The sequence below is a fragment of the Cladophialophora immunda genome (genome assembly GCF_000835495.1).
Source record: "Cladophialophora immunda strain CBS 83496 unplaced genomic scaffold supercont1.3, whole genome shotgun sequence".
In the NCBI taxonomy this organism is placed as follows: Eukaryota; Fungi; Ascomycota; class Eurotiomycetes; order Chaetothyriales; family Herpotrichiellaceae; genus Cladophialophora; species Cladophialophora immunda.
Genome location: NW_015622543.1, coordinates 497,964 through 524,747, shown reverse-complemented (window position 1 = coordinate 524,747; position 26,784 = coordinate 497,964). Strand labels below are relative to the sequence as shown.

General features: G+C 54.3%; 10 protein-coding genes across 11 annotated transcripts; 1 reads left to right on the top strand and 9 right to left on the bottom strand.

Annotated features, from left to right (window-relative positions):
• Positions 1–66: 66 nt before the first annotated feature.
• Positions 67–2,032, bottom strand: PV07_04779 (uncharacterized protein). Its single transcript, XM_016391624.1, has 4 exons — positions 1,641–2,032; positions 1,354–1,566; positions 905–1,287; positions 67–852 (listed from the first exon to the last, which is right to left on the bottom strand). The coding sequence occupies exons 1-4, from the start codon at positions 1,882–1,884 to the stop codon at positions 298–300; spliced, it is 1,395 nt and encodes a 464-aa protein (XP_016249143.1). The 5' UTR covers positions 1,885–2,032; the 3' UTR covers positions 67–297.
• Positions 2,033–2,176: 144 nt separating this feature from the next.
• Positions 2,177–3,548, bottom strand: PV07_04778 (uncharacterized protein). Its single transcript, XM_016391623.1, has 2 exons — positions 2,553–3,548; positions 2,177–2,473 (listed from the first exon to the last, which is right to left on the bottom strand). Exons 1-2 carry the CDS (start codon positions 3,468–3,470, stop codon positions 2,372–2,374), a joined length of 1,020 nt encoding a protein of 339 aa, XP_016249142.1. The 5' UTR covers positions 3,471–3,548; the 3' UTR covers positions 2,177–2,371.
• Positions 3,549–3,626: 78 nt separating this feature from the next.
• Positions 3,627–5,522, bottom strand: PV07_04777. 2 transcript variants are annotated; one of them, XM_016391621.1, is made up of 3 exons: positions 5,224–5,522; positions 4,863–5,174; positions 3,627–4,806 (listed from the first exon to the last, which is right to left on the bottom strand). In XM_016391621.1, exons 1-3 carry the CDS (start codon positions 5,224–5,226, stop codon positions 3,955–3,957), a joined length of 1,167 nt encoding a protein of 388 aa, XP_016249140.1. In that variant the 5' UTR covers positions 5,227–5,522; the 3' UTR covers positions 3,627–3,954. The 2 variants fall into 2 exon arrangements, with proteins under 2 accessions (XP_016249140.1, XP_016249141.1); XM_016391622.1 differs by having other exon boundaries at positions 3,627–5,174.
• A 100-nt stretch (positions 5,523–5,622) lies between these two features.
• On the top strand, positions 5,623–8,879 carry PV07_04775 (uncharacterized protein). The gene has a single exon (XM_016391619.1). The coding sequence runs from the start codon at positions 5,692–5,694 to the stop codon at positions 7,093–7,095; it is 1,404 nt and encodes a 467-aa protein (XP_016249138.1). The 5' UTR covers positions 5,623–5,691; the 3' UTR covers positions 7,096–8,879.
• Positions 6,762–8,857, bottom strand: PV07_04776 (uncharacterized protein). Its single transcript, XM_016391620.1, has 3 exons — positions 8,427–8,857; positions 8,317–8,368; positions 6,762–8,263 (listed from the first exon to the last, which is right to left on the bottom strand). Exons 1-3 carry the CDS (start codon positions 8,494–8,496, stop codon positions 7,144–7,146), a joined length of 1,242 nt encoding a protein of 413 aa, XP_016249139.1. The 5' UTR covers positions 8,497–8,857; the 3' UTR covers positions 6,762–7,143.
• Positions 8,880–8,885: 6 nt separating the features above from the next.
• On the bottom strand, positions 8,886–10,383 carry PV07_04774 (uncharacterized protein). The gene has a single exon (XM_016391618.1). It carries the CDS (start codon positions 10,236–10,238, stop codon positions 9,825–9,827), a length of 414 nt encoding a protein of 137 aa, XP_016249137.1. The 5' UTR covers positions 10,239–10,383; the 3' UTR covers positions 8,886–9,824.
• Positions 10,384–13,911: 3,528 nt separating this feature from the next.
• PV07_04773 (uncharacterized protein) lies at positions 13,912–16,508 on the bottom strand. The gene is made up of 6 exons (XM_016391617.1): positions 16,028–16,508; positions 15,631–15,958; positions 15,453–15,564; positions 14,956–15,344; positions 14,756–14,899; positions 13,912–14,690 (listed from the first exon to the last, which is right to left on the bottom strand). Exons 1-6 carry the CDS (start codon positions 16,058–16,060, stop codon positions 14,203–14,205), a joined length of 1,494 nt encoding a protein of 497 aa, XP_016249136.1. The 5' UTR covers positions 16,061–16,508; the 3' UTR covers positions 13,912–14,202.
• Positions 16,509–17,233: 725 nt separating this feature from the next.
• PV07_04772 (uncharacterized protein) lies at positions 17,234–18,515 on the bottom strand (the record flags this gene model as incomplete). Its single annotated transcript, XM_016391616.1, has 4 exons — positions 17,234–17,680; positions 17,765–17,950; positions 18,024–18,165; positions 18,234–18,515. The coding sequence occupies 4 exons, from the start codon at positions 18,513–18,515 to the stop codon at positions 17,304–17,306; spliced, it is 987 nt and encodes a 328-aa protein (XP_016249135.1). The 3' UTR covers positions 17,234–17,303.
• A 581-nt stretch (positions 18,516–19,096) lies between these two features.
• Positions 19,097–21,053, bottom strand: PV07_04771 (uncharacterized protein; the record flags this gene model as incomplete). The annotated part of the gene is made up of 7 exons (XM_016391615.1): positions 20,512–21,053; positions 20,378–20,459; positions 20,081–20,318; positions 19,935–20,022; positions 19,819–19,876; positions 19,188–19,764; positions 19,097–19,141 (listed from the first exon to the last, which is right to left on the bottom strand). The coding sequence occupies exons 1-7, from the start codon at positions 20,888–20,890 to the stop codon at positions 19,097–19,099; spliced, it is 1,467 nt and encodes a 488-aa protein (XP_016249134.1). The 5' UTR covers positions 20,891–21,053.
• A 3,030-nt stretch (positions 21,054–24,083) lies between these two features.
• PV07_04770 (uncharacterized protein) lies at positions 24,084–26,664 on the bottom strand. The gene has a single exon (XM_016391614.1). The coding sequence runs from the start codon at positions 26,475–26,477 to the stop codon at positions 24,309–24,311; it is 2,169 nt and encodes a 722-aa protein (XP_016249133.1). The 5' UTR covers positions 26,478–26,664; the 3' UTR covers positions 24,084–24,308.
• Between the last annotated feature and the right edge of the window lie 120 nt (positions 26,665–26,784).

The following is a 26,784-nucleotide window of genomic DNA, read 5'->3' as shown; positions in this document are numbered from 1 at the left end:
GTCTAGGTGAAGATTGTCTAGGTGAAGATTGTCTAGGTGAAGATTGTCTAGGTGAAGATTGTCTAGGTGAAGGTTTGATTCAGTTGGGGTTATTATCCGTATTGTCCTTCATTTGTCAAGGACCTCTCATGTCTAGTCTGTGCAAATCCAAGTTCCAAGTCTGTCCAGAAGTGCTCTCGATTACTGAGACGGAATCGTTCACGCACGAGTTGCTCTTGCAGGGTGAGCCCACAGGCAGGCTTGAATCCGAGTCCCAGCCTGAACCTCTGTTGTCTCATCCACCCTCTAATTTGAGGATTAGATGTCGTCTTCCATGGGCGTGACACCCTCCCGCTGCATCTCCCTGCCCACCTCCTCCACCCTCTTCCACACGCGCAGGAGATTGCCTCCCGTAATCCCCTCGACTTGCCTGTCGCTCAGACCGCGCTTCAAGAGCTCCTTCAACAGGTCGGGAAACTTGCTCACGTCCTCCAAGCCGCGGGGGGTGGTGGGCGTCCCGTCAAAGTCGCTCCCGATCCCCACGTGCTCGAAGCCGATCTTGCCGCCGATGTACATGATGTGATCCGCGACCCAATCCAGCGTGGAGTTGGCCGGGTAGAACGTCGGGATGGTGCCCGGGGTGGTCGAGTTGACGCAGGAGATGAAGCCCGGCACAAACGTCACCATGACGACCGAGTCGGTCTGCTGGACCAGCGGGAGGATGTGGTCCGGCACGTTGCGCGGGTGAGGACACAGCGCGTGCGCCGACGAGTGCGAGAAGATGACGGGCGCCCGGCTGCCGGGGAACGACTTGGTCTGGTTGCCCGCGAGCACGTCGTGCATGGTCGCCGGGTGGACGTGGGCCAGATCGACCTGGGCGACATGGGTCAGAGCGAATTCGTCCAGGGAGCGAAGTACCACTTACGATCATGCCCAGACGGTTCATCTCACGGATGAGCTGAGTGCCCAGAGGACTCAGGCCGCCCCAGTGTGGTGCTGCAGGGATAGCAGCGTCCAGGCCATGGGGGTCGTCATGAGCCGCAAGCTGCGCGGCGTCTGCAAAGGCGTTGTGGCAATTATGGGTCAACGTGACATATCTCGCTCCTAGCTGGTGGTAGAGGCGGAGCATCGATGCATTCCTCCCGATCATATGGAGCCCTTCAAGCCCGATCGGGGAGAGCAACTTCCCATGGCGCCTGAAGGCCGTCAGGGCCGCGGTACTGTCGAGCGTGGCTGGAGAGAAGACGTCGGCGTAGGCGGCCTGCAGGCGATGTATGAGGTCCATCTGCGAAAGCGCCAGAACGACAGCTGCCACGACGTTAGGGAGAACGTCACACACTCTGGGCCAATTCCCCCGGACATGGAAAAACTCACTGGAAGCGTAGTTTGCATTGGAAAAGTCGAACCCGTCGGCGGGACAGTCGATGAAGCAGCTCCAGAAGAGCCCGCCTTGCCGGCCCTGCTTCAGCCGGGCCAGGTCGAAATGGTCCGGCATGCCGCCGCCCTCGAACTTGGACCGGAAGTCTTGGTCGTAGATATGGTTGCGGAAGTGCCAGCGGACGCTCCACGCCAAATCATCATGTCCGTCTGGGTTTTGTGGGCAGCGCAGTCAGCGGAGAGAAACTCGTAGGTGCCATTCTGGCGGCAGAGGGTGGACTCACCCATCAGCGGAGTCACGGCCATGATCCTGGCAACACGCTGATCCAATGAGAGAAGCGAAGACGGGATGAGAGGCAGCAGGTATAAGTGTGGTCTGTGAAGGTCATCTTTGAAGGCAACACCGACGGCGACGACGACCGCAGCCAGGAGCAGCAATGGTCGCCATCGAGGCCGCTTGTGGCGGTCGTAGCTTTCGTCCGGGCTCCAGCGAGCCCTGGGCTTTTGGCCGTCCTTGACCCGCACCATCACCTCGTGGCCGTGGGAGTCGATACGGGAAGAGTTGAGAGGTGAGTGGCTATACCAGCTTCAGCGGAATGGGCGACGATGCTGACGCCAGACTCACGTCCAGTTGGGGGGCGGAAGCATAAGAATCAAAACAGAAGGGATATGTAAGTTTCTAGACCAGCAGAGGGGGAACATGGACCTGGTTGTGTCTAACAAAGGGCGCCAGATAATCGGCTGCCGACTCATTGGACAATGTCGGGTGCCTCCAGTCATAATACGCGGTGGGGATGGACCCATTGCGCCGTACTCCGTATCCACATAGATTTACGAGTATATTATGCGTTGAACCTAGGTACGTATATAGATGGCGGGCCACAACCCGTCTCTCGCACAATATGAACACCGCGCAGGTCTTATATTTTCGAGACGCCATTTCCCACTTCTGTATGTTTCAGAAGCACACCAAGATGAAAGAGTCATCGTCGTTGCACGTATCGTTGAACCACAGTTATTGGTGCTCGCCGTGCTTTCTCACCAGCTTCTTCAAGATTCCCATGGCCCCGGACTTGTAGCTGCCTCCAAAGATTGCGTAATGGTTGAGGTGATGGTACTGCAGAAAATAGATCAGCCTGCGTTAGAGTGAACCCCATGGAACAGAAAGAGCATCAAAAACCGAAAGGGAGCCTCACACTTTCATACAACGACACTCGGTCCTCGTATTCGCTTACGGGCTCCGTCTTGGGCACCAGCCCGTGGTACTCCTGCCAGAACGACGAAAACCCGCCAAACATGCGCATGATCCCAAAGTCGTACTCGTTGTGCGCGTAACAGGACGACGGGTCAAAGACCACGTCCTCCGTCGGTCCCGGCATGTCCGGAGTCGCATTGTCGCGGCCGACGAAGCTGCCTTTGGATTTATTGCCTGACCACAGATCGCCATGCACGACGACCGGCTTGATCCCCTCTTTGCCACCCAGATGGCTGCTCCCAAGCAGCTTGGGCACTACCTCGTGGACGGTCCTTTCGACAACCCGCCGCAACTCCGGGTCTCTCCCGTTATTCTCCTCCGCCTTCTCGAGGATTGCGAGGAGCCGTCGCTTCCCGAAAAACTCTGCCCACGAGGAGGTGAAGGTATTGTCTTGAGGCGTATCCCCGCAGCACGTCGTGACCGGGAATCCAAACTGAGGCGCGTCGTGCCCTTCAGGGACGGGGGCGGGAGTCGTGTGTAACTTTGCGAGTTTTTGGGCAAGAGACATTCCGCTACCACTGCCACTGCCACCTCCGCTCCTGGTCCGCGACGATGTCCGCCCATTGAGGTCCAGAAATTCTGTGGCAAGGAAGTATCCGCCTCCCTTCTCCAATGGTCCCCAGGCGAAAGACTTTGGACACAGGCTGGGCACGGCATCGTGAATGGCGTTGAGAGAGGCATGCTCCCCCTGAAACATGACGTCCGCGCCCGGAGAGCGGGACTGTTTAACGAAGAAGGCCGTGGTGGCCGTGGTGATGCGGAATGTTGATGCAAAGCCAGAGCCGCCGTGGGCGGAAATGTGGGCAGTGCCTGCATCGAGGTGTAGGGCGCGCGCAATGGCGGGATCTATGGCGGGCATCTTGGTATCATCGGTCTTGGAAAGGCAGGGATATTGGTTGTTGATGCTTGGGTTCTGCGTCTCTCAATTGTAGTCCACTGCATTCAGCCTTGGAGAATCATAAGTTCAGCCAGTGTAAATGCAGGCGCGTGGTCTGACGTTGTATGACGTAGATGTGTACACGGAGGCCAGTTGCGCGGTCTTCGGGGTATTGTTTTCCGGACGAGGCTGAAGATTCTATATCTACATGTAATTATCCAGGTCCATCTATGGAGGTTTAGACAAACACTCCATCTTTAGAAAGACGTGGGACGGTTTTCTAGCCTTCAAAATCAAACACGGTTCCACGAATGGTTGACAGAAAATCCCCATGACTCGTCCTTGCTCAAACCTCTGTCTGTGGGTTTGTATGTCGCTGATCCTCTATGTGCATCCAGCTCAGGAGCGCCTTCGCTATGCATCAATGCAGTTGGTCAATCAAGCAATCCCCTCCAAGTGACATCTGCTACCTCCGTCCACTGCCCTTGGGCTTGGCTCTCCCTTCTGCATCACTGTTCACGCCGCTCGCTGTCCCGCTATCCGTCCCTCCGCCTCCTGCTCGTTTCTTCTGGCGTAGTGTCTGGCCCTGTCCTTTAAAGTGAGGTTTCACTTCATCACCGCCAACAGGTTCGCCATTTTCGTCCCGCTTGCGCAATGGCTTGACTTCGTACCCGAAGAACAGCTTTCCAGGCGCCAGGCGCAAGGGCTGGGGTCCGTTTGTTCTCCTCGTTGGTGGGGGCTTCGCGGCATTTGTGGACACTCCGCCTACTGGTGTAGATGCATTAGGCGTCGGAGCTTTCGATCCCCTCTTCGAACTGAGCTTATGACCTTCCGAAAGGAAATGCGAGGAGACGGCACGGGCACCGGCCGCAGCTGTGTTTGATGAAGGCGCTATGCTTCCGTAGTTGATTGACTGTGCCATGGTTCCCTGAAAATGTACTGGTCCACCGTGTGGCCTGCCCACGCCACTTCTAGGTGTGCTTGTCCCGCTCGTTCGCTCTGGAGGGACGTATCCAACCGGGGTGGCAAAGTCAACTTCTAGATCGGTCTCCATGGTCACGATGGAGTGTGAGTCTGTGTCTGGCTTAATCTCCAGAACCGCAATATCGTACGTCTGATCATTGTACTCAAATGTAAAGATATCGCCCTTTGTCAGACAGGAGAAGTTCCGGAATGCGTTTTCGAGGACGGCTCGTGGATCGGAGATGTCGAGGAAGGCGGGTGACTGAGGCTGGAGCTTGATGAATTTGCCGGGAGGGAGATCAGTGGATTTGATCTGAAGAAGGTCGCCGGGGTCCAACTCGAGAGTTTTCATCAGCTATCCCGAAGATGTTAGCGATGTGCCCTTGCATCTTCTTGAGCCAGCGGGAATACCCATTGTGGCAAGTATATCCTCCCTTCCTCTGCGATGAACTCAAGAACACCAGCATGGGTACTTTTGCCAGCATTTCCGTTTATCAGCTCGAATACCATGGGGTATGTAATGTGGAGTCTTGTCAGCTTGTCCAGGGCCGAAGGCGGCATGAACACCTTTCCACCATAGTTGACATTCTTTCGATCAGGCCCGCTCATCATGACCACAGGATAGCAGCGGTAGTACTCGTCGAACCGGCCACCCATCGAGCGGCCCAAGGGAGGAGGACCGCGCAAGAAGGCCGGGTAGTCCATCGGATCTTGGTAGAAAGCCTGAGAATGTTGGTGAGTGCGGACAGAGGCTCCATACGCAAACACTTACCATTTGGACCGTCCTGGCTTTGTTTAGTGTGAGAGGAAGGTGCCGAAGGGAACAGGACAGCGCAGGCTGTTGTAAATCCAGGAAACGACGGAGGCGATCAAGAGTGGTGACGGTGCGGGGCGAGGATGTTTGAAATTGTAGAGCAGGGATCGAACTCGATAAGAGGGAAGAGAGACTGAGGGTCAGCGCTGGGTAAAACAGGGCGTCCAGTGGAAATAACTGAGAAGAAGAGGGAGAAAGGATTAAGTGCCTGGCGAGTTGGTGAAATGGATGTCGCAAGACCAGTCCAGGCACCGTCCCGCTACGCGTGAGGTGGTGACGCAGCTACGTCGTGCCGCGGCCGCGGTCGGAGAACATCATTCGACTGGCTGCACAATTTCAGCCGCCAACCAGGGCAACTTTTATTACTGCTTGACCACATTAATGGTTGTAACCAACTCTACCCAACCCAGGTAACTACCTGCAGCAATGGCCTACAACACCCCTCGCTTCAAACGTGCAGCCGAAGACTATGTCCGCACCACTTCCGACTCCGACGACGGCTTCTACGGCCAACCTACCAAAAAACCGCGCTTCGACGTGCGCAATCCCTCCGCCCTTGCTCCTGATGCATTAGAAGAAGATGCGATCCTGGAAGCAGATGTCATCGGCGCACGTGGTCAGCAAGTGAAGCGCGGCGCAGTCAACATTGACGGCTACGAATCGGACTCGGACAATGACAACTTCAACGCCCGCGCCGACAAAAAAGCTAAAGCGAATGCAAGGGCGGAGAAGGACAAATCCATGGGGGAGGTTGAAAATGACATGTTCGCTGATCTGGAGGATGATTTCAAAGATGGAGACGATTCGGAAGGCGACGCCGGCCGAAGAGGCGGCAAGAAGAAAGCTGTTCGTTTCATTGACGAAGACGAGATAGAAGGCCAAATTCAAAGTTCGAAGAGTGGCGGACATGTCTCTGCTGATTTTTCGCTGCATAGCAGGGGAAAGGGCAAGGCAAAAGAAGAGGACGATGAGGTTGAGAGCAGCAGTGAAAGCGAAGTGGACGACGAAACACGTGCAAGTACGGGCGAAATCGATCCCGAACTGGGAGCCGGCAGCAAGAAGTCCCATGCTCCCAAGTTGGATGCTTTCAACATGCGAGCAGAACAGGAGGAGGGCCGCTTTGACGACCAGGGGAATTACGTACGAAAAGCGGCTGATCCCGATGCGATTCACGATGTCTGGCTCGAAGGCATGTCAAAGAAGGAAATGAAGCGGGCCAAGGAGGCTGCCGACAAACGAGAAGAAGAGCGAAGAAAACGTGACTTGGAGGAGGATGCAAAGTCAACAGGCGATGTTTTGGCTGAACTCATTCCGCTGCTGGAACGTGGCGAAACCGTGCTGGAAGCCCTCGCTCGCCTTGCAAAGGCCAAAGACAAGAAGTCCAAATGGCAGCCCAAGAGCAGGCATAAAAAGGAAAATGGCGGGCCAGATGGGCATCCTGCAGTAGAAGATGAGGCCGCGGAGCAGGCTCGAAAAGAAAAGGTCGAAAAGATCAGCGGGGCAGCTGCTATCTTATTAGGCAGAGGCCAAGCAGAGGTTTACGACACGGAAAGAGAATTGCTCATTCGACAATATCGAAGAGAAACTGGTAATGACTGGACCGACCCTCCACAGCCCGACGACACAGATGCTCAAGCTAATGCTGATGATGCCACGGCACAACTGTGGGAGTATAGATGGACTGATGCCAGAGACGGTGGAGCGATAAACGGGCCTTTCGACGGCCACACCATGAAGCAATGGAATGATGCTGGCTACTTTGGCGAAGGTGTTGAGTTCCGTAGGAAAAACGGCGGTGGCGATTGGACCAGAGTGGCCGACTTCGCCTGATGAGGATGATGATGTTGATCTTGTGCGATATTCCCAATAATTGACTTCCTAAGCATGGAATATTGTCGTGTCTGTCGAGGCTTCTTCGCCTTCGACCGCAGCCGCTTGCGTGTGCTGGAATGTCATGACTCGCCAGTTGAGCTCTCGACGCCAGAACAGGCCGTATCCCAGTCTATTGCCGCCGGGTTCGGAGCACAGGCCGCCGCTGCCTGGCATCTTGCGAGCAAAAATACAGACTCGGAATCTGGAATGGATCATAGCCATTGCACAGCACACACATGGTTCGTGTGTCAGATAAATGTCGAGTCCACTGCAGAGATAACCTTCGGACCGGGTACCTGATCGTTTTTCGGAGGCGGCATCGCTCACATTGTTTTCGAGGACAACATTGCCCACTCCAGCGGTAATGTCACGGAGGATTTGTTCGTCGGCTTCATATTCACTTTCAACGGGTGTGAGCGCTTGGCCAGATGGGGTTTCAGAGCAGGTGTCCTTGAACTTGAGGTGACCACCAGCTCTGATGCGTCGACGAAGTTCCTTGTTGGCAACCATGGCGACAGCACGCATGACGGCGTGATATTCGGGTCTTCCTTCTCCATTGTTTGCCATCAGCGACTGATGGATGGCTGGATCATCTGACCACCAACGAGCATCGCCGGCAACAGCAACGATGGTTGAAGTTTCTGGTTCTACCACCACAGCACCCACGCCTCTTCCGTGGCCGTACTCCTTGGAAGCATCGGCAGCCCTCCTCGCGAGCTCCATGTAGGTATCTGTGGCTGGGACCTCGAGGACAGTTCGTATCCGCCGAAGGTGATGAAGAGGTGGAGCATCTTGAATGACCTGCGCAGCCGGGTTGTAGATTGATGGCCAATACCGTTCCGTCCAGAGGGCAGCTTGCTCGGCACTCAGAGGTGCGTGGCGTGGGACTACAGCGTCGAAGCATCGAGGAAGACCTTCAACATCGATGTGTGGCACCAACGTGGCCTTGATATCGTCCCATGACACGACGGTGTTTGGCACCAACAGAAAGACGGTTTGGAGGCCGCGTGCGTCGTAATCACGGCGCCATGTCAAGTCCAAAGGTAGGTGTGAGAGAGAGCATACACGCCGAAAGTGACTGAATGAAGGATGTTTGCCGCCGCTGGGAATGACGGGCTTGACGATGCTAGTCACTGTGGTCAGCTCTGGCTCACTCGGGAGGATCTCTGAGTCACCTACCCCAATGCCTTGCTCGTCAACTTGGCTGGTATCTCGATGACAAAGGCCTGGACTGGATGACCATGAGTTAGCTCAGAGGCCTTTCCGGGAAGAATGGAAGGGTGCCGTACCGAATACTTCCTCAGAGCGGTTTTCGTGAACCGTCTTCAATGGCTCGAGGAATGGGACTTGTTCCGCCATGTCTGGAGGCTTCTGAGGTTTGGATGCATCGTAGAGTAGAGGGGAAGTTCGGAAGGTTGGCAACGAAGAAGAGAAGAGAAGAGAAGAGATTGAGAGGTGGGAGGCAGCTGCCTCTTCCAGTGATTATTATCAAAGGCAGCCGCACGATTGCACCTGCAGTAGAAGCAAGTGACCCACTCGGTGAGGGAGACGGAAGCAACGACAAAGGCGTTGTCAAGGTGCAAACGAGGAAAGGGCAAACGCTCGACTTGTAGAGGCGACGATGGGCGCGATCGAGCATCAACCCTCAACCCTCACCACTACGGCTCGTGTGAAGAAAAGAAAGGAAATCTATATACAGTTGAAGAGAAGAGAATCTACAACGGCCAGGGGAGTGAATCAAAGGGATCTATTGTTCCAAGCCATTCTGATTTTTCGTTCGAGGCAATAATTCGAGGCAGTGACTGCAGAGTGAGGTTGCGGCTTGGCGGACTAATGTTGTTCCGTAAAACAGCCCAAAACTCATGTGATCTGGCAGATGGTAGACAATGAACCAAGTTGGATATTATGATCAGCCATCCTCCCCATGTACATGTCCGATCACAAGTCAACACTTCCTCCGTGATCACCGACCTCCTCGGTTGTGATCACAAGTGAGATACATAGAAGACAGGGTGTGTGCAGCTACACCAGCGTCGCCATCAGCTCTTCCTCCGCACCACCTCAAGATCGCAGGTCCTCATTGATCCGTCACGGGGTCCTGCATCCTGTTTTCGTGACAATAGCTCGACCTCTGCTTGTACTTGTGCCTTCCCTTTCTCCTGTCAGGTGACAATGCCCGTAGGCCCATCTTGTCTCTCAAATCCGTGGTAACAGCGTGCGTGGGAATCCTTCTCTGCGACGTCGAGATTGAGAGATCGTGCTATGATGGCTGAAATCGCGCCTCAGTTTCTCTCACACAGTATAACGGCATGCCCGTTCCCAGCTGAGGCCATATTTCCAGCTGTTTCTCTGCAACACTGTAACATGGAGGGTTCTGAACCGTCGAAACTGCCACATTCGATGCGTCCGTGTGCTTCCTAAGTAGCCCGTGCAGACGTCGACGACGTGCCTAAGCGAACAGCTTTACCAAAGCTCATTTTCCGCGTGGTTTCTGGGTGGTTGTATATGTTTGAGCCGAGGAGGTTGTCGACCAGAGCAATGAGAGCCCAATCACGGGCTGTTGCCTCATATTTCATCTCGTCCTTGGGTCGAGTCTAGCTCGGTCTCTTATGGCTGAGCATCATCGCATAGGCTCTCTCGTTATCATCACCGGATGTATCATGGCTTGCCGCCATTGTAGTATTGTATCATGTCTCCAGCTTCAAGGTCAAGACAAGCAGACTCACGTACGCCGCAATGCTCAGTGCCGTCAGCGCAATAACCACATTCCCACTCGTGCGGAATTTCTTCCTGCCCAGCCCGTCATCCCCGACCTCGTTGAAGAACTGTCGATTCCCTTGCTGTCTGCGGTAGGCACTAACTAGCAGCAGCCCGACGGCGTACGCCGCGAAGAGCGCACCGATGGAGTAGAATTCCGAGGTGAAGATCTTGAGGACCACGAGGGCGAAGGAGAACTGCGAGAGCGACGTGCGGATGTAGGCCCCTTCAAAGGTGCGTTGTGCGGCGCGGATTTCGACGAGCTCTTCGTTAGTGAGGTCGACGGAGCGGGCACGGTGCATGCGAAGGCGGAACCGGTCTTCGGGGTGGCGGGAGGTGAACATGCTGGAGGGAGGAGTCTGGTTGCAGGTTCAGCGTGGTCATTGTCCTACATGACCGGTAGCATTGCAAACGATACCTCGAGAGTGTGTGGGAAGACAAAACTTTGCTGCGGTCGCGGTCCTGCTCGAAGGTTTGTCAAGCGTATCACGTCATTGCCGCGGGTTTCGTCGTCTTCCCTTCTACACACTAGGTACCTAGCTCGCTAGGTACACATCGACAAAGTCAGGTACATACACACACGTAAGGCAATGAGCACAGACACAAAGATTCTACCTTTGCCATCATATGTACAAATACTTACCCTCGGCCAGAGCCCCTTGCGCTTTTTACGCTATTCGGCGCCTCCCGAGTCAAAATCGATAAGAGCATCGCTCAGTATGCGCAGGATGTGACAGAACTCCATCACATTGTAGCGCGTTCCCACGTCCTCCAACAGATAGACATAATCGAGAAGCACCCTCCTCGCCGAGGCGTAGCCGCCATTTTGCACAACGCCCGAGAAAGAGATCGGACCACCATTCTGAATGAATCCCTTCGCTGCGCACATGGTAGGGTCTATGCCCATGTCGATGTCGGCGCTGGTGGTACCGTAGCTGGTAAAGCCAGTTTCGCCGACGACGTTCCAGTCCACTTGGTCCAGGAGTTCAAATGCCTCGGGCGGTCTCTGCGCTTGCTGCTCTTGGTTATCTGTTTCGTCCGGCTGCGGCATCACGAAGACGTAGAGACCAAGGACCAGCGCCGCGTGCACCAGAGCGATCTCTGCTTCGTACGACGTCCCGTCAATGGGCCGGCGTTTCGACATGCACGAGAAGGTATGTGCTGCATGAAGACATGCCCGCCGCGCCGCGGCCGTCTGGGACCAGGTCGCGATATCGTCCAGGGCATTCTTTGCGCTTTCTGCCCCTTCCCTGCCGGAAGCGATCTCAAATACTCCCAAGTCAGCCGTCATGTTTATGTTCAGATGGTGCCAGAAAGCCTCGCAATTAGGGTTGATGGTGCACATCGTGTCCCCGTACGATGTCCACATCTTCATCAGGAATGGAGCAATCGACGCGGCGTGCTCATCGTGGGCAAAGATATCTGCTGGGATCGGAAGGTTGGAGTGCTCGGAAGCGAGAAGACTATACCGGTGTCTTGCCTCCACACTGCAAGCAGGTTCGTGTTAGCAAGGACAATCGAAGGCTCTGGTACCTGTAGTTGGCAAGTAAAGAATCCTGACAAGGAATGGCCTCAAGGGCTCCCAGGAACCGATAACACTTACATTCGAACCCAGACAGTCGAGAAAAGACCGAAGAACCCAATCGCACTAGCATCTGAGGCTGGAGGGAGAATGGCCGACGCCAGTTGTGGAATCATCAGAGGCATGATCGTCAATGACCCCGCATTGACCATCAGAGACCATCGTCTTTCCGTGGCGGCTTGGAACAACTCGGTCTTGCAGGGGAAATAGAAATGCAGCTGCTCAGTCCTGATGATGGGGTTATGATCGTCCAGGGCTGAGAAAAACCCGTCAGACATGATGAGGCACAGGATCAATCTTTTGACGGATTCTATGCGCGTCCAAGCCCTCCACATGGCACCGTTGTCCAGCGATTGAAAGAGGGCCGACGACAGCTCTTCGCCTTCTTGAGGGGTGAATAGTCCCTGCCGCTGAGCGGCATTGATGGTCTCGTTGTAGAGGAGTCGAGAATGTTCAGACGGTGGCTGCTTTGGATTGATCGCCGCCAGGGACAACAGCAGGACCGCAGCTGCCACGGTGGTTAAGAAGTCGCCCAGTTGACCCCCTCTCTGCGAGCTCACGACCAGGTCGCGGCGGCATCTCTCGATGGCGTCGCCCAGATGAGATCTCACGAATCTCTTCGCACGCACCGAGTCGAGCATCGTCAGCCCCATCAGGCACATGGGAAAGAGGAGGGTGCTGGAGGTTTTCTTGGCGGAGAACGTCGGTTCATGGATGAACGGCATCAAGTGGTGGAAGCGCCGGAAGAAGACGTCGAGGCTGATGTCCAGGATCTGCGTCGAGGGGAACTTTGCAGGCGTGCTGCTATCTTGACTGAGGGCGTCGCTCGCACTGCTTCTGATGCTCGGTTCACCGCCCCTGTTCGCTTTGGGCCAGAACGAGGTGTTCAGAGGGGCGCAGTCCTCTATCAATCTCGCCCTCCGTTCTTCATCCAAGCCCCATCTCGAATCCGTGGCCTCGCCCGGAGCAGTCTCTGGTGGTGCGCTCTCGTCGAGCCCCGTTGTGAGTGATTGGGAGAAGATATTCTCCTCGCGGAAAGAAGCCACGTCACGCCAGAGAGTCTGGATCAATCGGCGAGGCGTCTGTTTCTTGGTTGGCCACAGGCTTGCTATCTTGGCATATCTCTCATCGGATATGTTGTCCTTGGGCGGCGAATGGAGCGTCTGCCGCGGGCGGTACGGGGAGAGACTCAGGCGTGCATCGTTCGTAAAGCTCATGAAATCGAAATGGGACAGGTCGTCCCACATGTTGGCGGCCAGAGGCAGATCTTGAGGCCCCAGCCAGTCTTCGAAGCCTTCAAGCGGAGCTGCAGCCCTTCGATCGCCCAGGTTTTCGGGACCGAGCAAGGGTTTGGCTCGCTGTGAGGCCTCGAGATTCGATTGATCTGCCGGGTTTCCCGTGCTCTGTCTCTGGCTGTCTGTGGTCGACGCCAGGTGGTCACTGTTCGAGCATTGCGCCTGGATCGAAGAGGCCGGGCCACCACTTCGACGCAACTGAGGAGATTGACCTGCGTGCCCCTCCACTACTAGCCCATCCCCGTGGGTTTGTGAACTGACGACTGGCGAGGCGGCAACGGTCTGCTTTTCCGCCGTCGAGTGGTGGTTCCTGACATGTCGCATGAGCACGTCGCTGCGTGCGTACTCGCGACCGCAGTGTGCGCACTTGAACGGCTTCTCGCCCGTGTGCGCTCTCTGATGGCGCTTCAGATGTTCGGCCTTGCCGAATTTCCGTTCACAGTAGAGGCATTTCTTATTGCGCAGAGCCTTGGTGGCCATTGAGACGGGCGGGGACTCGGCTCCGTCAGTGCAGGGCGCGCAAAAATGGCGACATCAACTGGAATGAGGAAACATCACCCAGCTCGCGCCGCAGACTCCGACAAGCAACGAGGTCGATTTTTGCGCGAGAAGGCAGCCCCATCGTGAATGTGGCACGGAATGCAAGCAGGCAAGGGATCGAACATGGTCCAACCAGAGCACAGCAAAAGGATGGAACATTTTGCCCCGTGGGAGAAATTGCGGAGCTGCTCCACATCCCCCAGATGCGAGAATGACGCCCCCTTCGACCCCAGGTGCCCAGCGGGAGATATGGGAGATATCAAGATCCCCATGCTGCCTGTGCACAAACAAGTCTGAGATGGCGGCGGCATGGCTAGAATTGAAGGAGCATGGAAAGATTGGTTCGGTCCGCACAAGAGTCGCCTGTTCGACGAGGTCGGTTTGGATGACGGCCTCGTGGAGGGATGATCCAAGACATCGAGATTCCACCATCTGATGTTCTTGGAATATATGATATAGCAGACGAAATATCATCTGGAGCATGATTTTCCATCCTTTCCTCTTCAATCACACCACGGTTTCGTGTTGGAACGTCAGCGAACCTGGTCACCCTCGGGGCACTCCTTTTCTACGTGCGAGGCAATGTGGGGAAAGGAAACACCGCTTGCTAACAACTCGGGAACCAGATGAGCAAAAGGTACTTCTGATCGCAGTATGATTTCTCAAATGCTAGGTTCAGCCGCCAACGCGTCGAGTCTGGCTCAGCCTTCAAGTTCTTGTCGCATCTCGTCTAAGCATCAAAATAGTAATTACACTTTCAGATCCTCTTCGTACAAGAGGTCCAGCCTGAGTAACTAGGCATTGTCCAGTCCTTTTCGAGTCTTCCAGTCTATCGCACGGTGGACCAAGTAATACATCCTTTTCGGATTCGGGTTGGATGACATCCGCCGATCAGTACTTCTCATGGCCCGCGCCGGGATGCACCTCTTCCACATTTTCCTCGTGGACCTTGTCGTCCAGCTGTGCCGGTTCGATCGAGTCGCCGAACAACTCACCGATGTCCTCGAGCGAGCGACCCTTGGTCTCGGGGAACCAGAACCAGACGACGAAGAAGATGATGGTGGTGATGACGATGAACACGATGTAGTACTTCCAGCCGATGTTGGCAAAGGCCTCGGGCGCGCACTGGAGGAAGATGATGGTCGCCACGAAGAGGCCCGAGACGGAGATGGCCAAGCCCTTCGCGCGGACCGGCGTGGGGAAGATCTCGCTGGCGTAGATGTACGAGGTCGCGTCGCAGGAGACGGAGAAGAAGCCGATGTGCAGGAAGAGGAAGAAGACGGCGGCGCTCGCGGCGCTGCGGTGACCGGTGCGCTGGAAGACGTCCACCGTCACGCATTCTCCGATCAGCGCAATGACGCAGCCGGCGAAACCGAACACTAGAGGCGCGCAGGTGTCAGATGGGAGAGGGCGTCTAGACCACCGATCACACCAGGAAACTTACTCAGCAACCGCGTCCGGCCGACCTTGTCCACCACCAAAGCATTGATCCAGTTGCCCACAGGACATACAGTGATCCACCCAGCTTGGATCAGCAGAGTATTGACGGTGTCGAATCCCAGAGAAGCGTAGAGCGACGGACCATAGTCTAGGAGGGATCAGACGGTCAGTGAACGATCAACTTGGCACCTGCACGCCACTCACTATTGATGACCAGGGTGGCGGTGCCTTGGGCTCCAAAGAGCGTGAGGAACCCGACGATGCATCGCTTTCGCATATGCGGGTTGCGGAAAAGATCCATCAGGGACAGGGCCTCCAGCTTTTCGTGCAGGATCTGGCCTTGAAGCAAATTGAACTCGGCGTGTATGGCGGCCTCGTCGTCCAGGATGCTGTCGGTTGTCTCTGCGCGGACCGCCTTGAAGGACTTGAAGGCGTCCTCCACGCGATCGTGATCGAGGAGCCATCGCGGGCTTTCTGGGAGGAACAGCACCCCCAGCGAGAGGAACAATGGCGGGAAGCACTGGATGGCCAAGGGGATTCGCCATTGAGCACCGCTGGCATTCACAAAGTAGAACCCGAACCCGACCCACGACCTAAGGAGAAGAAGAGTCAGAAGGGTGTACAGGGCTGGTTTGAAAGGCCCAAAAGCTATCTGGGTGATAAACGCGAGACGGGCTTCGAAGGAGATCAAAAGGACTTACGCTACGGCATAGCCGACGCAAATAAGGACTCCGTGCATGCCGACCAGCCATCCCCGGATGCGAGGAGGGCTGATTTCACTTTGATAAAGCGGAACCAGAGTGACCAAAGCACCTGTATTTTGGCGGGTTAGTTGGATCAAGGTACTTCGCCCACGCAGATGGGGAGGAACCAACTCACCGATACCAAAGCCAGTGACGAATCTCATGACAATGTACATTCCAATGTCCACACTGCCAGCCTGCAGAGCTCCTCCGATGATTGTGACGATGGCGGCTGCCAAGATTGCCTTTCGACGACCGAGCCAGTCTGCCGACTTGATGCAGGAGAGGGCTCCGAAGAGACCGCCAGCTTGGAAAAGCCCATTGATGGCACCAGTCAAGTCGGTGGCGTTGGATCGAGTGTCGAGGTCAAAGTAGCTGATGAAGGAAGGCTGTCCCAGTGTGGTTGCGATAATCGACGCACAGTAACCATAGGTCAAGGAGCCCAGAGCAACGAACAGAACGATCTGCCAGGAGGAGCCATGTCAGTAAGACAGACTACACGAAGTTTTGAGGTGACAGAGCACGCCACTCACAAAAAGCCGGACCAGCGATGGTGATAGTTCCATTTCTGCTGATTTGGGCGCGCCTCAACGACGGGTGTAATGTACCTCCTGGTTGTATGTGATTGATCAAGGGCAAAAGTCACAGAGGTCGTTATCTTCCTGCTTGAAGCAAAGCTGGGGGTCAGAGTCTGGGGGATCTGGGGAATCTATATCAAGGAGGAGAGGCGGAGGAGAGGCCGACACAGGGTCACTAGGACACCTCGAACGTAGACCTGTCTCTCCAGAAGAAATTGTCGTCGTTGCGTTGACGGCTGGGAGGAGACCGAATGGTCGCGTATCCACAATCCTGGATCTGGAACGCTGGTTGATGTGCTACCTCGTACAAAGACCCAAGGCGCTCACGCAAACCTTGCAAACCTTGTTGGCCCATAGTCATCTCCAGGTACTAGGAAGCGAGCATGGAAAAACCCCCCGTTATCGGCCATGGTACTCGGTAGTGGAAGAACCGTTCAAGCCTTCTGGTCAAGCCCGCTCTACCACTCATGGCGAAGTGTGTGAGTGGTTCGGAAGCTCACGCCATGTCGGATCCCTCGATTTGAGGTGGGGCGACGGGGTGTTTTATTGCATTTTTGTAAACCTTGATATCTGTTGGTTCCTTGAGACGCTGATACAAGGCTGACCCGGTCGCTTGAGATCTGTAGGGGGAAGGCAGCCTTGACGTTGAAAGTGGCCTGGACGGAAGAGTTCAGGCGGTAGTCAAGAGCTCACTTTCCAACCAACCTGCTGCAGATGCCGTCGAGTATGGTTTTTCGGTTGTCCTTTACCTCTGGGTCTGTGGGATCCACCGTATGATAGAGCAAAAGAGAAAAACTTGTCTGATTACCCGCTTTGGGCTGTACGAGGGATCCCGGATCCACTTGTAAATCCGCCCAGGCGGAGAAGCCTCACGAAGCCTCCCAGGGAAAGCTGCTCACCGGCGTCCCGCGTGGCGAGGGTTTGGCCAGTGATCGAGAGCTTGTGCGCAATCTCGACCCACCATAGAACCATTGCTGACAGGAAGGGAGAAACGAGTCAGGTGGTGTGTGTGTGTGTGGGCTGAATGCCGGCCTTCTACACGATTTCGGCGGCGACTCCGATGAGAGATTGCACCGCACGGGGTTCCGCTCCGGGCGGGGCAAGTAGAAAATTTCTTGGTGCAATGGAGGAGAGCGCACTGGCTTGCCCAGTCTGATACAACGAGGTTCTTGTAGCTCAAGGTTCGAGCTGTGGCTCACCACGTGAAGGGTGGGCACAAGCCCGGTTGCTCCTAAAATATCGCCACAGCATTGGGGGGACTCCCTACACCTCCAGGTACATTCAAGGGCATGCTGGTGACGAAGAACGTCCATCTCTGCTGCTTGTTGCACTCCCGTGCCAACGCTTCAAGGTCAAACAACTCCCCTATCGGCAGGCCAAACCCGGACAGAATGACTTCGTGCATGCGGAACTGCTCGCTCGAGTCTCCGAGACCGGCACTCCAGGCTTCGAACCCCGGACTATCGGCGGCGACCGCGGCGAAGCGAGTCTCCCAGAGCCAACGGAGGGAGTCTAGGGAGCCCTCGAGCCCAGGGTAGAAGTATTCTGGTTGTTCCATCTTGGCCGTGAGCTCGTCCAGGGGCATGGTCTGGTATCTGTGGACGAAACCTGAAAAAGTATTTAGAAATGCTCTGGTGTCAGCGACGGGAACGTTCGAAGGAGATCTTGCAAGAGGCCGAGTGCCCGCCTTACCTGTCCGTAGGAACAGGATATCACCTGTCTGGAATGTAATGCCTCTGGCCTTTGCAATAGCCTCAATCTCTGATACGGGGATCTTGTGATACTCCCAGGGGTCGTAGCCTTGATCCCCTCGCTCCGTCACCCATGCGTAATGATCAATCAAGACTCCTCGCCCAACAATACCTCGCTTGGTCCATTCTGTCATGGGTGGTTAGCACTGGGCTAGCAGCGATTGTTGCATCACCGAAACCCTCGCCGCGACATAACTAACCGTGAATGCCATTCCTGGTCGACGTGCCCTTTCGAACTTGGTCCTGCGTTGCTCCGTTATAGAATCTCCCATCGGGGAACGACCAATGCCTGAAACCGTCCCACTGGCTGCTGGTCTGCGTGTTGAACTCGAGGCTGTCGTCCTGAAAGCACCAAACCAGGTCAGAAATTAGTGAGCCACCTCCATCAACCACGGGGCTTCGGTTCTCACATTGATGCACTCCCCAAGCTGGAGGATTTCATGCCTCAGCTTGGTCCGGTAAAACGGCGGCACTTTCATCTGGTCCAGGCCCCAGTTCAAGCCCACGGAAACACCGGTCTGGATCTCGGTGGCTGAAGCATTCCTAACGCGTGCTGGAGTCAAGTGGTTGAGGCATCCCAGCTGGTCGTCCTCTCCCCACACAAACCACGCCGAGTGAAGGGGATGGCTTGAATGCAGGGGCAGCTCGTCGAATTTGGGCAGTTTCAGGTCCGTTGTCGTTGATCCTGCCATGATGGAACAAGCAGGTGAGAAAGCAAGGGAACCCAGTCGTGGGTGGTCGAGGTTTCTCAGGATTCGACCGTTGAACTGGGCGTGATGGAGCTATACTTGTAGGTTCGGCTCTGGCGACGAGAGCTCCCTTGGGCTTGCAATCCTCCAGCAGCGGGGGTTGGCGGGGTTCCCACAACGAAGACTTTGAGAGCGTACGAGTATCCACAGTGTCCATTATCCTTAAAGGTCTATTGCTGCATTTGTGCACTGGGGTTACGCTTCCAGAGCCTTGTCTCTAAACACCTGCCAGCACACCCTGCGGAAGGGTGTACGGCAAGGGGACAGATCAACTACTCCAGTTTCCAACGTGTCTCGGCTGGTACACTATGTAATCTGCTCAGATTGGTTCCAGCCACAGAATGTAGAAAGGTGCCATTGGCGAGGCTGCAAAAGCAGAGATCATATCTCGAACCTTCAGTTTCGCCAACCTGCACAACTATCGAACCCGTCCCTTTTGCAGCCCACCTTTCTGTCCTTAGGAATTGAGGCTGCTTTTAGGTGAGCTAATGCTTGCACTGTGTTCGGTCCCCGAGGATTGACACTTACTTGATCAAAACCGTCTTTGGCTCTGTGAACGATCGAAGTGCCTAGGGATGTTAGACATCGTCCATTCGCTTCGAGAACGGATCTCACATATTCGCCAAACTCTCGCCCAATGCCAGAAGCCTTTTTGCCGCCAAATGGAGCCTGAATATTCATGTAAGAAATGCAGTTGATGCCACAGACACCGGTATCGATCTTGCTCGACACTCTCAAGGCGCGATTGATGTCCCTCGTAAAAACGCCAGCCATGAGCCCAAACTCGGTGTCGTTGGCTAGTTCCAGGACTTCTTCCTCGGTCTGGAATGTCTTGACGACTGCAACCGGGCCAAAGACCTCGTTCTTGTAGATCTCCGCATTTGGTTGCGGGTTAATAAACACGGCCGGCTCGATAAAGCAGCCGCTAGGGCCATGTTGCACGCCACCGACAACCAGCTGTGCTTCAGTCTTGCCCTTTTCAACCATGGCTTGGACTCTTGCAAAGCTGGCTGCATCTGCGAGTGGACCGAGCGTCGTCTCAGGGTCCTGCGGATCACCCAGTCGTAAAGCTGCATCCTTCATTCTTTGCGTGTAGGCCTCGATAAACTGGTCGGCGATAGATTCTTGTACATAGACCCGAGACGCTGCCACACAGACTTGCCCTGAACGAGCCAGGATACCATTGATCGTCCTGGAATACCCCTAGTCAGTGCTCAGCCGGTAGCTTCAGCTCGGAGTCACCTACCAGGTCAGTGCATTTTCAATATTTGCGTCCTCGAAGATCACCGCTGGGCTTTTGCCCCCTGTTGGTCACGGGAATGAGTGCATTGGTCCCAATGAGTCGCCGTGCTGAGTACATACCAAGTTCAAGTGTGACCCTCTTCAGATTGCTTTCAGCTGCGGCGATCTGGATCTTCTTACCAGTGGCAACACTGCCGGTGAAACTGATCTAGATATGTTCAGCGCGCAACCCGGCATCAAGTAACCCGCTCAATGTGAGGCCTCACCTTTCTGACACGCATATGCTTAGCAAAGAGCGCCCCTGTCCGGCCATCGCCACAAACGACCTGTACGACTCCTCTGGGGAACCCAGCCTGTTCGAACAAGGGAGCAAGTGCTAACGATCCAAGGGGGCTCTTTTCTGACGGTTTGATTATCAACACATTACCCGTCGCCAAACACGGCGCTGCTTTGATGACGAACGAGGCCACTGGCGAGTTGTAAGGATTGATGCCGACACACACGCTATTCTGGACATCAGCTGCTTCCTCCTCCTCTCCTCCTCACGACAGGCGCAGACTCACCCCAACGGCTCATGACGAACAAGCTTGACAAAGCCATCATCGGCCGGATAATAATCTCCTTTCTGCTTGTCGGTCCAGCCAGCTGGTGCGACGATCAGCACTGTTGCAACGGCTGCTCGGATAGCTCGACCTACAGTAGTAAAGCAAATTGGATTTGATATAATTCTTCTCCCGTGAAGGGATCAATGATACCGGATTTCCGGTCGTGAGGGAGTCCAAAGTCAGGATATCCATCATCTTGTCTTCCAGAATATCTGCCAGACGTCGCAGGCATTCTGAGCGCTGAGCTGCTGTAAATGTGCTCCACGGTCCTGTAAATGCTGCTTCGGCCGCTGCGACCGCGGCATCGACATCTTCGGGTCCCCCCACTGGAACAGCATCGGCGACGATGGTGTCGTCCTTGGGATTTCGCAGAATGTACGTCTCTTTCGAGACAGGGCTCACATATTGGCCATTGATGTAGAATTTATTGAGCTCTTTGGGGTCGAGCGTTGGAGGAGTTGGTGCCACCATCGTTGATGCCTTCGATCCCACTTCGGGCTTGATACTCGCTGTCGAGCCAGCTAGGTAAGTACTAGGACCTGGCAGATATCTCAGCGAAGAAGACGCTGATATGGCGTCGCGAGTTCCACGTGAGCACGCGATGCCCTTTTGGTGGAACTACCTAGACTTGTTCATAGCCATTGTGCAGTCTATTTGTCGGAATAGTGCACCGCAACATTTCCGCCCGCTTCTCCTTGTGGGGATGCTTTGAACATCGAGGCGAGAACACGTTCCCAGGTGCCAGGGTGTTCTCGGCTACAATTAGGTCCATCCCTTGGAACAGAGGCCCGCATGGTCACGGTCATCCCATCGGCCCAGATCCCGCGATGTGGCGGCGTCGGTCTCCGCGCCGTCAATGACAGCATGGTTACAACCTCACGCAATCTGCCCGCAATTAGTTTTTGAAGATATCCCGTCTGGAGGAGGTTGCTCCGGCGGAGAAGATGGAATTTTGCCACTGATTGACGAACATGGCACCGGCCAACTGCTGCCTGCTGATATTGAGTGGACGCCCCGTGTTGCCGTATCCGGAGCCTTGTGGCCGTTGCCATTTAAGCTTCGAGGGAATGTCAAATGATGATATTGCCGTTGTAACCGAGTAGTTGGTGTTGTGTTTCAAGACCTTGACATCGCTGCCTCTGAATGTTTGGGGTTGCTCGTGACGCGACTGTTTGGAGAGTGGTTTCTCATCCCGCTCAGATAAGAGACTAGTTTCCCCTGCTGGCTCAAAGTAGCTTCTTGTTGAAATAAACATCCAAGAAAAGACGGTGCAGTAATCAACACTGAGCATCAAGGGAGAAGCAGCATCACCATGGATGCAGTTATATTCAATGGGCCGTGGAAGATCGATGTGGAGAAGCGCCCAAGACCAACGTTGAAAGATCCCACAGATGCTATAGTGAAAGTAGCGACAGCAGGCATATGCGGCTCGGAGCTACACATGTATCGAGGGCATCAAAAGACTGCAACTGGCCATATAATGGTAAGTGGTCGACAAGCCATCATAGGTTTTAACTTGAGCCAAACTTACCTACTCGCCTGGGCAGGGACATGAGTTTGTGGGATACATCCAAGACAAGGGATCAGAAGTGCACAATTTCAAGGTCGGTCAGAAGGTGGTGTGCACATTCAGCCCAGCATGGTAAGTCGCCCCAGGCCATCTTTCGTCGGAAACAGGTTACAGACTAGCTGACCGATTCCTTCCGTGCCTTCAGCCTGTCATGCTGGTTTTGTAGACACGGCTATAGCAATCGATGTCCTATGGGCCAAGCACCGTTCGGCACTCAAGGTCTTGCTGGAGGACAAGCAGAATACGTTCGAGTGCCGTTTGCAGATGGCACTCTGCACCCAGCACCGGAGTATGTTGACGATGACTTATTGATCATGATGTGCGACATCTTTCCAACCGGCTACTACGGCGCAATGAGAGCTGTCGAGTATTTCCGGACGCCTGGTATGGAAAACGGCAATGGCACCTACCATCTAGACAACCAGTCTGGTCTCTTGAAAACGCAGAACTTGGCAGATGCAGTTTTCGTGTGTCTTGGATGTGGGCCGGTTGGCCTCTGCGCGATCCTGACTGCACGATCGAAAGGAGTAAGGACGATCTATGTCGTCGACAGTGTTGACGACAGACTGGACCAGGCGGCAAAACTAGGAGGCATTCCCCTTAAGCTGGGTCGAGACGATGTGAAAGAGATGGTCATGAATGTGACCGAGGGTCGCGGGGCGGACGCGGTCGTAGAGGTGGTGGGCAACAAACCAGCTTTGCGCTCAGCCTTCGACCTGTTAAGACCGTGTGGCGTGCTATCCTCGATAGGATTTCACCAGGGTGACCTTCCTTTCACGGCTCTCGAGTGTTATCAAAAGAACTTGAAGTAAGCAATGTTTAATATCCAAGCAGGGAGAGCGTGCTGACGAGTCAAACAGTATTAATCTAGGCCGGGCACCTGTTCAGGCGGTGTTCAATGAAGCGTTGGAGATTGTCGTGGCAAACAAGGAAAAGCTTTCAAGTATGATAACCCATCGCTTGCCAATGTCAAAAGCTGCATATGGGTATGAGATTTTTGAGAAACAGCTGGCAAGGAAAGTCATCCTGAAGCCAGGGGAATAATGCCAGCATTCCTTCGCAGCTCCAGCAAAATTGCATTGTATACTCTCAGATGAGTAGTTAGCAGATTCTGGCATGTCGAAGTCCTTGTCACCGTTTGGATGGCAGAAAGGCCTGTTCAGACAAAGCTGTTATAACCCTCGCACTCAAAAATTGGTGCCTCTACCCATTACCATCCAATGTCGACATTCGTAATTCAAGGCGCTGGGGGTGATTTTCAGCGCAAAGGTCCAAGCCTCAATGGAAATGTGTCTGGTGCAGCAGGCGATATGCCATTGTCAGGGCTCGCATGGTGGCTGAAGGCAATATCGAGGTTGTAACGGGGGACCAGCTTTCCGAGATGTATATTGCGCGGAATGCAATCACCACGAAGGAGAATTCGGAGCTGGGCAATGAGAACAGGCATTGATGCAATCGAAGAGTGTAGTGATGACATCCTTGCGAAGTACATCAAAGTAGTCACCAGCGCGGGAACACTCGGCACTGCATCATCAACGGGAAGGGTTCGAGACCTGCTCAAGTTGAACGGCCACGAACATACCGCCGTTGCTGCAGTCCTCGGCGATGATGCATCAGACCTCATCGAGGATCCAGTTCGCCAGAAGGCACAGCGGTTCCATCATCTGATCATGCAGAGCAGGCCAGTGACTAGGAATTGGATGCATCCTGTGGTAATGCCTGGATCGATTACTGAGGTATCGTGGAACCTCTAGAAACTGGTGCAAGCATCACGGTATGCAGACGATATACGAATGCTTCCCAAGTCATAGATGCAGCGGCCTAGCATTTTGGCTAGAACCTATTATTAAGGCTTCTCCAGGTAGTATTGTTCAAGCACGGTCGGGTGATAAAGAAGACAACTCAAACGTTGGCTTTCCAGTCTAGTATGAGGATAGATACCCTTAGCTTGGGACCATACTAATGGTCGCCAAACTCGAATCGCTTTTCGGCAAAGACTGGTATAGATGATAGATGGAAGCATTCTTGATGAGTTGAGCGAGTCGATGTTTCGAATATCCTTGCCGTACATATGTAGGATCATCTCGGTATGCACGACTTGCATCCTCCGGGTAGCTGACAAGAGTATAGTCGCATTCTGAATGGCGTATCAGCTGGTATTGCATTCTCATTTCGTATAGATGGCCTTCGTAACAGGAATGACGAATACCTCAGGAGCAGGTATGTCGACATTCCTCCTAAGTCCTAGAGAGAGGGCGCATATAAACTCCCGAAGATATATTTCAACTAACGTGGCGTATGTCTAAAGTTATTTTTGTCTCAATTCGCTCCGTCTACATAGGCACCTGCCCCTATAGAGTGGTCGAGCGATTGAATCTCGTAGAGCCAGTCTTGAGAGGCCTGCATCATGGAGACATTGGCGAAATCATAGGTGGTGTAGAGGTTCTGTAGATCCTGGAAACAGTCTTGGTAGCTGAAATCCATGCCGTTTGGAGCTGTTGACGAGAAGAATTGTTGTCGTGCAGCAGGAGTGATCGACATCGTTGACATATTCTGGTCCTGTTCTTGACCGGCAACGGGATATTGGGAGCCGCCGTTACCGAGACCATTTCGCGCTTGGCTTTGGAATTCTATGAGTTCGCTCAAGAGGGCGTCACTCAGTCTGCCAAATACCTGATGCGCATTGCGAGCGGTGCTCCATCTCTCACTGACGGCCACAAGCACATTAGAACAATCGCGTGTCGTGTTCACCATCTGGTTTATAGTTGGATCTGCTGACAAACCTCCGGGGGACGGTCCACTGATGCCAGTCAATAGCTCGCGGCGACGGATCTGCAAATGAGAACGAATAGCATAAATGTATGATAGGCCGGCGATAAAGACCCCATGAAGTGTCATTGAAGTGTAGTTAATCCGACGTGACTTGTGCAGATAGGCGTAGATGGCAATAGACTTTTGTGAGGCGTCATAAATGCGTTGTAGTGTATCGATGCTTGAGAGGACATCGTGAAAAGATGGGGATGGTCGATAGAGCATCAAGATGGCATTCTGGTACAAAAGATCGTACCACTCCCGGGATCGAAAACTTGATCTATCGGAATCGCTCAGGGAACCCCCGATGGGCAATGTGAATGAGTCCGCTCGCCAGGACTCCAGCTCCTCGATGATATGCCTTCGTCTGCTTTCGAAGTCGAAAGAACTGTCCGCCTTGGAACGTATCACGTTGTGCAGGGAGGTTAATACTTTGCCACAAATCAAGCGATATCGGACAATGAGGACAAATATCGCCGTTCTAAGTTGATACGGAGCACTTCCAACGGGCTCAGAAGGAGATAGATTATTATCGGGACTGACGACGATATTTGCTTCGGCGCGAGGCAGCTCGGTGTCGAAATCATCCAGGTGTATTGCCAGGGGTCGACCCAAAGTGATGCTTGTAATCCTGTCCATAGCTAAGACGCACCAGAAGCATCTTCTCCTGACCTCGGAATCCTCAAATGCTGCCTCATCGATCTCTGTCGCGGCCGGTTCCGGAGAGTAGTAGACAGATTCACGATGCAAGCCCAATTCAAAGCACATTCTTGCTGCTGTGCCGACGAGGTGCCATAAACTGGCTGAGGCGTCGTACAGGCCGCTTCCTATCCTGTACTGACACAACAAGAGTAATGCCTGCAAAGCGATGCTGCCACCATTTCCCAGGACAATGCCGAGTCTGCTCATGGCCCTATCATGGTGGGTCTCTGCATCCGGCATCACTTGCCAGTCTAACTTTGAGACCTGAGCGGTTGCGATGGCCAGGATCATGTCCAATGTGAAGGCTTCGACGTGCCGTTTGCGGTAAAACGAGTTGTCACTATAGATAGAATCAAGACTGCTGAGCAGGCTTTTCGGATGAAGGAATGGATAGCAGAGATGGTCGTGCGCTAGATATGCCGACACCAAACTTCGTGCGAGTTTCTCTGACGGCAAGGAACCAACATCGGGAGTGGCGGCACCCCCACGAACTGCAGAACCGAAAGTGCGACCAGAGTTATAGTCTTCGTCGTCTTGAACGCCGCGGACCTTGGCGCGATTGTCCGCCTGTAGCAAACTTGCAAGCAACAGCCCACTTGTCGATCCCAGGTACTGTCGTTCGCCCCCGGCGCCCAAGCTCAGAAAGGTGACCTGACTTGCGACTTCATTGTTGTTGGTTGCCGGTTGCTGTAGGCCTGAGTTCGACTGGGGCACACTCGGAGGACTTGTTGCAGTAATACGGCGCTGAGCTTCTCGCAGCTGACTGGACAAAGCCTCATTTTTGGCTTCCATCTGCCAAAGCCTTCTTTCCAGCTTCTCCATGTCTTGACGTCGGATTACGGGGTCTTTCGTACTGTAGGTACATGGAACTTCTGCCTTGGCGCACGAGGAACAGCGCGGCAGAATCTTGTCACATTTTGCCTTTCGCCGATGACAGCGGTCGCATGCGACTTTCTTAGAGCCGTCGTCAGACATCGTGGGCGAACGAATGCAAGTCAGAGCCAGGGCGAAGTGGCGAGGTTCGATTCAAGCACAAGTATGAAGCGCTCACGCGCCCATTTGCCTTTGAGGTGATGAGAGACTGCTACACGTCGGTGCCGTGCCGGGAGAACACTTCGGCTTGTTGTGTTCGTCAGAAGCTTCCACGGCGAGAATGTCATGACAGTCTGTACGAGTACTTGTCGCTGCTCTTCGAGGTGTGATGTTGCCATATGAGGAGGAGCTATGCTCCGCCGTATCGGCGCTGGGTGCAGGTCACGTGTGTCAGAGTGCGCCAAGCATA

Bases quoted from the DNA above. Each gene is read 5' to 3' on its own strand.
- PV07_04779 (XM_016391624.1), bottom strand. From the start codon at position 1,884: ATGGTGCGGGTCAAGGACGGCCAAAAGCCCAGGGCTCGCTGGAGCCCG. The intron at 1,288-1,353 runs GTGAGTTTTTCC...ACGTCGTGGCAG, and splicing joins CAATGCAAACTACGCTTCCA to CTGTCGTTCTGGCGCTTTCG. The intron at 853-904 runs GTAAGTGGTACT...CATGTCGCCCAG, and splicing joins TGAACCGTCTGGGCATGATC to GTCGATCTGGCCCACGTCCA.
- PV07_04778 (XM_016391623.1), bottom strand. From the start codon at position 3,470: ATGCCCGCCATAGATCCCGCCATTGCGCGCGCCCTACACCTCGATGCA. The intron at 2,474-2,552 runs GTGAGGCTCCCT...TATTTTCTGCAG, and splicing joins GAGTGTCGTTGTATGAAAGT to TACCATCACCTCAACCATTA.
- PV07_04777 (XM_016391621.1), bottom strand. The intron at 4,807-4,862 runs GTATTCCCGCTG...TCTTCGGGATAG, and splicing joins GGATATACTTGCCACAATGG to CTGATGAAAACTCTCGAGTT.
- PV07_04775 (XM_016391619.1), top strand. From the start codon at position 5,692: ATGGCCTACAACACCCCTCGCTTCAAACGTGCAGCCGAAGACTATGTC.
- PV07_04776 (XM_016391620.1), bottom strand. From the start codon at position 8,496: ATGGCGGAACAAGTCCCATTCCTCGAGCCATTGAAGACGGTTCACGAA. The intron at 8,369-8,426 runs GTACGGCACCCT...ATGGTCATCCAG, and splicing joins CCGCTCTGAGGAAGTATTCG to TCCAGGCCTTTGTCATCGAG. The intron at 8,264-8,316 runs GTAGGTGACTCA...CACAGTGACTAG, and splicing joins TTGACGAGCAAGGCATTGGG to CATCGTCAAGCCCGTCATTC.
- PV07_04774 (XM_016391618.1), bottom strand. From the start codon at position 10,238: ATGTTCACCTCCCGCCACCCCGAAGACCGGTTCCGCCTTCGCATGCAC.
- PV07_04773 (XM_016391617.1), bottom strand. From the start codon at position 16,060: ATGGAACTATCACCATCGCTGGTCCGGCTTTTT. The intron at 15,345-15,452 runs GTAAGTCCTTTT...TCTTCTCCTTAG, and splicing joins TGCGTCGGCTATGCCGTAGC to GTCGTGGGTCGGGTTCGGGT. The intron at 14,691-14,755 runs GTAAGTTTCCTG...GCGCGCCTCTAG, and splicing joins CGGCCGGACGCGGTTGCTGA to TGTTCGGTTTCGCCGGCTGC.
- PV07_04770 (XM_016391614.1), bottom strand. From the start codon at position 26,477: ATGTCTGACGACGGCTCTAAGAAAGTCGCATGCGACCGCTGTCATCGG.